The 8,006-nt window shown below is 47.9% G+C and overlaps 1 protein-coding gene across 4 annotated transcripts in view; it reads left to right on the forward strand.

The window, feature by feature from the left end:
* SEMA6D (sema domain, transmembrane domain (TM), and cytoplasmic domain, (semaphorin) 6D) overlaps positions 1-4,524 on the forward strand; it is a 16,098-nt gene extending 11,574 nt beyond the window's left edge. For 3 of the 4 annotated variants that reach the window (XM_010154219.1, XM_010154213.1, XM_010154227.1), the window contains one exon: positions 2,665-4,524. In XM_010154219.1, coding sequence (XP_010152521.1) covers positions 2,665-3,971 — 1,307 coding nt within the window. In that variant the 3' untranslated portion in view covers positions 3,972-4,524. Of the gene's footprint in view, positions 1-447; positions 616-2,664 lie in introns of all 4 variants that reach the window. The other variant, XM_010154205.1, reaches the window with a different exon arrangement.
* Positions 4,525-8,006: the final 3,482 nt, after the last annotated feature.

Raw genomic sequence — 8,006 nt, forward strand, 5'->3', positions numbered from 1 at the left:
TAATAGCACTAATGGAGCTGGTCTGGTTTCTCAGGCGGAACCTGTCAGGAGCGTGTATCTTTCCAAGTAACAACAACTTTTTTTTAAGGTGTTTAAAAGGCAGCCAAATATGTTGTCTCCAGTGAAGACTATAGCAATTAAGTACAATAAGTTGTGCTTTTCACCTCCACCAGTTGCTTACTTTAACTTCTGTGCTGCTTTCATCTGTGACTTCTCTGGCTTCTGGGCTCCCAGCTGTTGATGTCTTCATGTATTTTTGCCGTACGAAGTTTTGAACCAGTTCACTTTGATCAGCCCGGCGTGTTCTGCAGAGCGTAGGGGGCCCACTTTGCTCTGGCATGTAACTCCAAATAAATACTGTCTCCAGCTCTAGCTTAGATGTGCCGTGAAGCAGTGAGGAAAGCCTGACTGTAATACACATTAATAAAAATCTGTTTGCCACCACAGACATGGAGTTCTCCTCAGCTTCCATTACCACAATGGCAAGTATCCCAGTTATATCACCTAAAGTGATTGGTTCCTGGAAACCTAAAGTGACTGGCTCTCGGAAATTTGTAGTTCAAGATGACCCAAACACTTCTGATTATTCTGATCCATTATCAGGTGTCCCAAAGGGTAAGGCCTTACCAGGGAATACGTTGCAGCTGAATGGAAACCTGATAGTCTCAGCATTGTTGAAGGCATGAACGTAACAGCCGTGATTGTTGGGCTGTATTTTACACCCATTTCCTGTGAAAATGCAGACGGTGCAATCATGTTTTTCATACCTACTTAGCCGGTGTGCAAAGTGCTGCTTAGAGCTTATAATGGGAAGCACAGGTAATAAGCTCAGCCTTTTATTCCTGGGTTCTCCAAAGCTCCTATTAAAATCAGTGGGAGTGCTGGGTGCATTAAAAAAAAATGACATTCAGGACTCATCGGCACCTCTGGTGGTTTTCCAACCAGTCTCGTTTGGGTAAGACTCGAGCATGCTTGCTTACAGGAGCTTAATGTGGGGGTTTTTTTCATTTGGTTTGGGGGGAAACGGAAGACAAAGCACAGCTCCATGACAGATCCATGCGTTACATGGGGCACATCCCAAACTCGGCCTGCCTGCAGCGTATGCCAGAAGAACGTGGGTCAGATCTGAGTGGGGGTGGGCCGAATCTGTGTTCTCTGGCTGTGAGCACTGGTGTTCAGATCTCAGCCCATGGAGAGAGACGCGCACACGCTTTAAGCTGGACGAAGGAAAGAAACATACTCTGCACGTACTTCACCTTTCCGTAGCCGGTCTTTCAGTGGGGCGAACCCTTGAGTAGGCTCTTAGGGCAAGAAAGACCTCAGTCCAGTAGGACTGTTGGAGTCAACCAAAGAATCAAGATGCTTCCAATCCCATAACCAAAACTTAACACAAGGCTTCCTCGTTAGGCAGAATAGCCAGGTGACAGACATGTTTGCACAGTTCTGCATGTACTTGAAAATCTCACCAGCCAAAACCCATTTGTGTGTTATTACCATCCACCAAAACATATCAGGTTTCCTATCAGCCGTTATGGCAGTGCATTTGTCATTTTAATTTGTTGCCATTATTTTCTGGTTTAAGTTTCTGTTCTCATTTGCTCTTGGTTCTGAATCACGTTTTGTGTCATAGCTAGTAGTGAATTTTACTCATGTTTTCTTTCCTCTTCTGCACAGTGCCATTAAAACCTATAACCCTGAACACGAACGATGTTCAAAGGCCTTGCCTCTAACCAAAGTGAATCTGTTCCTTCCCTCTTGCTCTTTCATTTTAACGCCCCTTGGGATAGTTAACAGGATTACTTTCACTAAAAACTAACATTGTCTTAGCTGCAAGATGTCTGTGGTTGCTTTAAAGCTCTCAAAAACCAAAGGGAGCTTGTTAATACACAAATAAAAAAAACTAATCCAGTATTCAACTTCTTGGTCTAAGCTAAAAGTTTTCTAAATTCTAACATTCTCTAATAACCTTGCAAGTTGGGGTTTTTAATGTTATGCAAGTATTTATGTTTATTATTGACCAAAAATAAATAGAAAAATTAGTGCTCTAATGGAACGACATAGTCTTGACCTTCAAAAATGGGACGCTTCTGTAACGCAAGGCGTGCCTCTCCAAGCTAGCACCCTGTGGGTGGAGTCGTTTGCAAGTTCTGCGCCATTAACGTGGCTGTAACGATGCAGCACCATAGTTTTACGCAACATTTGCATAGTCCTGTCCCTCTTTTGGTACTGATTTATGAGTTGGGCAGAAAACGGAGAGAGAGATCCATCCATGAGTTATTAACGGCTGGCTGGCCCAATAGCACCTTCTAACCTCAATTTTCCAGCAGAAATTGTTAATGTTAATAACACACAGGCCCCGGTTCAGGAGCCTTAAAGGAAATCTGGGGAGAGGCTAAAGCAAGACGAGGAGAGAAGCTTGAACAAGCATCCCTCGTTAGCAGAGCAGCCGGGCAGCCGGCGTGTAGCCCGATCGACGCTCACGCCATCGCTTTCGTTTGTCCAATGGGCTGGTGCGGGTTGCAGGCCCCAGCCGAGCTGCCCTGTCGCCAGGCGCAGAGCGCTCGCAAACACCTAGTAGGCACTTCCCCGAGGGAGCTACCTTCTGCTGAGACGCGTCGGTGTGACGTACCTGTGGGTTGATGATGTACCGCATGTCTTTTGCAGGTGTCAGGTGGGAAGTACAGTCGGGAGAGTCCAACCAAATGGTACATATGAATGTCCTAATCACTTGTGTCTTTGCCGCTTTTGTCCTGGGAGCCTTTATCGCGGGAGTGGCCGTTTACTGTTACCGGGATCTATTTGTGCGGAAATCCAGAAAAATCCACAAAGACGCCGAGTCAGCTCAGTCCTGTACTGACTCCAGCGGGAGCTTTGCTAAGCTGAATGGGCTGTTTGACAGTCCCGTCAAGGAGTATCAGCACAACATCGACTCGCCCAAGCTGTACACCAACCTGCTGACCAGCAGGAAGGAGCTGCCGCCGAACGGCGACACCAAGGCCATGATGATGGACCACAGGGGCCAGCCTCCGGAATTAGCGGCGCTTCCAACTCCTGAATCTACACCCGTTCTCCAGCAAAAGACCCTGCAGGCTATGAAAAGTCAGTCGGACAAAGCACACGGTAACCTCAATGCTTCGCGTAAGGAAACGCCGCTCAAAAGCCCTCAGTTTTTTCCTTCCAGCCCCCCACCCCACTCTCCTCTAAGCCACGGACACATTCCTAGTGCCATCGTTCTTCCCAACGCCACCCACGATTACAACACGTCGTTCTCGAATTCTAACGCGCACAAGGCAGACAAAAAGGCGCAACACGTGGATCATCCGCTCACAAAGCCATCCTCCAGCAAAAGGGACCACAGGAGGTCTGTCGATTCCAGGAACACCCTCAACGATTTCCTGAAACACTTAAATGAAACTACTAGTAATCCCAAAGCGATTATGGGAGATATTCAAGTGGCCCACCAGACTTTAATGCTGGATCCGATGGGAAACATGTCTGAGATCCCACCTAAGGTTCCCAACAGGGAGGCATCGTTATATTCTCCGCCGTCAACTCTTCCACGAAACAGCCCCACAAAACGCGTGGACGTTCCCACCACCCCTGCAGTACCGATGACCTCTTTGGAAAGGCAGAGGGGTTATCACAAAAATTCTTCACAGAGGCACTCAATATCTGCCCTCCCTAAAAACTTAAACTCCCCAAACGGTGTTTTGTTATCCAGACAGCCTAGTATGAACCGCGGGGGGTACCTGGCTCCCGCAGCAGGCACCAAGATGGACTACATGCAAGGGACGCCCGTCAGCGTTCACCTCCAGCCTTCCTTGTCCAGGCAAAGCAGTTACACGAGCAACGGCACCCTTCCTCGTACGGGAGTAAAGAGGACACCCTCCTTAAAACCCGACGTGCCGCCCAAACCCTCGTTCGTTCCTCAGACAACTGCCGTCAGACCGCTGAACAAGTACAGTTACTAGGACACGTCCGTGCTACAAAAACGAGCGTGGCTTTGACCTGTACCGGTGGCGAGATGACGTTGTGGTAAGGCACGTTAAGACGGAGACTTGCGTGTTATTAACGAGAACCAAGTGGCCAAAGAAACTGTCTTTACTTCAGCAACATCTGTGTCTTGCCACACGTCGCTGCTCTAGCAAGACTGGGCGTACTTGCTAAGGGCAAACACCCACAGAAACAAAGGAAAGTGCTGGTCATGACATTTCTTTTGTTTGGAGCTAAGGAGACATGTAGCACAATGGGGGCGGGGGCTACCTTACTGTTCTAAATAGCTAAAAGGAAAAGTTATTGGGGAAAAAAAATCAGTAAGCAAATACTTGAAAAAAAAAAAAAAGGGTTCCATTTTCGACTGCCGTTAAGCGTGGTCCTTCCCATTAAATGTGAACATTTTAATGTGTATGCATTCACCTTGCCACTTGCACAAATGTCAGAAAACGGTAATGTCTCGAGGAATCCCTGGGTTAATAACCAGTTTGCTGGAACTCAGTCTCTGGCCCGACTGTAGCATTATTATTTCGTGTCTCTCCACGCGCGCGGCGTGTTGTTGGTGCCACCGATCCCGCGGGGCGTGCACCGTACACACTAGGATGTGCTTGGAGTCCTGTCGCATCTTTTGACGCTACGGAATTGTTTACACTGAGCATGACTGAACAAACAGATGACTCTGCCTTCTGCAGCCCGCGGGGGTTCAGTTCGGAGACGGCGGAGGGCGAACCGCACGTCTCGGCCAGCCGTCGGAACGAGGACGCCTCGACGGAGCGGTCGCCCGGTAAAAGAGCGCGGATGCGTTTAATACTTCATAACTGTGTTATGCTGCTACTGAATCAGAGCTGTGCATTTCAACCCCCGGGTTTGGGGCTGGAGCGGGGGCTGCTTCCGCCGTGCCTCCATCCAGTACCTGCCCACTGTGAACTCGAGCCCCCGTGCTTCTCACCGGGGGCGGCTAGTAATCGATTCGCCCGGCGAAGGCCTGCGTAACCCGAGAAGGTTACGTTGCGTTTGCTAACGCCCCAACACGCCGATAGACTCTTGTCAATAAAAAATAAGGAACGATAATTGGCCTGGCAGAAGCAGTCTGTGAAAACTCAACAGTAGTGCAATCAATTTGTTTTTGTTGTGTAATGTAAGGGGTTTTGGTTTGGTTTTTTTTGGGTTTGTTGTTTTTTTTTTTTCCTCCAAAGTCATGCAGGTAATGACAATATTCTGTAAATATTATGTGTGAGTTTACCTGAATCTGTGCATTTTGTGCCTTATTCATGCAAATGATAAAAGTACTAAAAACAACAAAAAAAATATAAATCTGTCAAGTGTTCTCACTGTAGCACATATCTCCCGAGTGCCAGTTGTAAAACCTCTCAACAGCACCCAAAACAAAAGAGCTAAAGCGCAAGAGTAGCTAACAGTAACGAAAGGCAGCCCACAACCCAAGACGGCAGCGGCATTAAATCACCTTCCCATGATCAACATTCCACTCCAGCTCTCTGCAGGATCAAACCGTTATAATGGGAAATCAAACGAGGTTTCTGGGGTAATGGAACACCTGCTAAAGTTGTGTCAGCTCTTTAGCAGGTTTTACAGCATCCACTTGCAGCTGATGTTCAGCACAGATGGCTGGGTTAGCTTGCACACTACACACTGTTTGTCGGACCTAAGCGTAGAGAGAACCGTGGCAGAGGAACGTGCGTGAATTGGCGGGTTTCAGAGTCGGTGGGGTTGTGCTGGGCTCTGTCTTCAAAGGGGAGGAAAGGTTTAGGCACTGAAAACTGGATCTCTGTTACAGAACAAAGAAGGAAGGATAGAAGTAGTCATTTCTCCTCGTAAGGCTGTAAGAGACGTGTATTTCCTGAGACCTCTGGATCCAAAAATCAATGATCTCTCTTCCTAAGCACTTCTGTCTCACAACTAAAACACTACAGATTAATAACTATTAAAAACGTACTCGGTTGTCAAAAGACACAAACCGGTCCGAATTCACTTTACAAATATTAATTAATCCAGACGTGTGTGAAACCGAAGATAAATGTATGTGAACCCTGATAACCTCCTGTAACATTGTGCTGCCTTGTAGATGGTAATGTGAGTTCTCTCAGTATTTATGTTGAAGTTTCTAACATTCAACCTAGTCCTTATTCTGTTAATTTAATAATAAAGGATGCTTTATCCATTTGTGCAAAGGTAAACGCAGATTGTATCTTTTTTAATGGTACGGCATAAAAAAAGTAACCCTTAAATGAAGCTGCTCTATACTATAGAGTACTTTAACATGTATAGATATCTTGTAAACTTGTATTGTGGATGTGTAAATAATACGTTCTTTGGGTTTTTAACACCGCATGTAAAGTCAAAATAAAATATTCCAATGTACCGAGCGTCTAGTTTCATCATTAGCGACGGTTTGGGCATGCTGTTGGGATCACAAGAGGAAAAACTCCGCTTACCTGTAAGACGGAGTCAGAGCGGCGTCCGCTCGTCAGCCTCGGAGGGGGCACGTGCGGCGGCGACGCGCACAGGCGCCCTTCGGTTTTCCTGGTGCCATCCACGATCTCGAGGGAGAGGGTAGGTGACTCTCGGCCCCTGGGGTAAACGGAGAACATGGAAGCAAGCGGCGTGCGGCGGGAGGGCAGTACAGAGTCAGGGCAGCCCGTGCGGCACGCCAGCCAGATGCGCTGCGTCGGGAAATACGTGACGCATCCTACACGCGCCCCTGTAAAGCCTTGATCCGAGCGTGATCCAGGTTTCCGCTGGGCTCAGCTACCTCCAAACCTTAAGGTTCGTTACGGTTAGAAAAGCACCGACTGCACGCAGCTAGAACTGTAACGACTTTCACAAGTGCCGCTTTTGGTGCGTTCCCTCCTAAAGCGCAGGCTTCAAAAAGATAGAGCTCACTCCTGGCGCAACGGACTGCAGGTCCTACCTAGCGCGACATTCCTCAGCGCTTACTCATGCTCCCTACCTGAAATCCACCTTCCGGGCAGGCAGTAAGGCCCAACAGAATATACACGTCATATACTTAGTATGTGCCAACATCACACGTAATTTTAAAATAATCAGGGCAGTTTAGTGTCAGAAAACAAAATCTAACGTATTCCTTTAATTAAAAGTTGATTTTAGATAATGGGTAAAAAATGATTTGCCATGAGATGATGCTGTCAAGGTGTTAATCATTTGAAATTACTGTGCATGTTGCAACAATACAGTGGCACCCAGTTGCAGCTTATTAAAAAAAAAAAAAGGTTTAAGGGTGCTAAAAACAAAAACCCCAAACTATAATGGCTCGACATGCGGAAGCAGATTTAGGTTTCTTTTTATTGCCGTGGGTTTTTCTCAGGGGATGTCTTTACATATGGAAGGAAGAGTCGAACACGCACAGCTGTCCCAAGCCGCGAGCTTGCGCGGCTTTCCCGCTTCGGAATCCCCAGTGCCGCTGCCATGGAGGCGTCAGCCGGCGCGGCTAGAGCGTGCCCTCCCTCAAGGGGACCTCCTGAAGCACTTGAGTCACTTTCAGCCAGGCACCAAGGATCGTACCGAGAAATTACAAACTGTTATTTTAGTGACATAAATGTGCATCTACAACGCGAAAGGTGGGATGTTTTTGTTGAGAAAATACCTGTATTTATTCTATCTGGGAGGTGTCAAGTGACCTCTTTGCACAGTTCCTCGTTTCGCTCCGTACTGAACCAGCCTTCGCTTCAGCGGAGCGATGGGGTGGCTGGTTGATGAGCCAGACGCTCATCTCCCCGGACACGCTCTGCCGGGCTACGCGGCGAGCGCAAACACCGCGGCCGCCGTCGACAGCAGATATTCACCATTGGTTACTGAAACAAGTACAAGAAAAACTCACCCTGAGCTAACGGAGAGGGAACGTGGTGCCAGCCGGAACAGCCGCGTGGGCCTTGAAGCAGCCACCCGTGGGATCCCCGTCCTGAAAGGGAACCGCAGCAGGGAAAGGCTTAGGAGGAACAGAAACGAACACAATGTCGGTTTGCCTCCTGGGAGGC

The sequence above is a fragment of the Eurypyga helias genome, unplaced genomic scaffold (assembly GCF_000690775.1).
Source record: "Eurypyga helias isolate BGI_N326 unplaced genomic scaffold, ASM69077v1 scaffold27610, whole genome shotgun sequence".
Lineage (NCBI taxonomy): Eukaryota > Metazoa > Chordata > Aves > Eurypygiformes > Eurypygidae > Eurypyga > Eurypyga helias.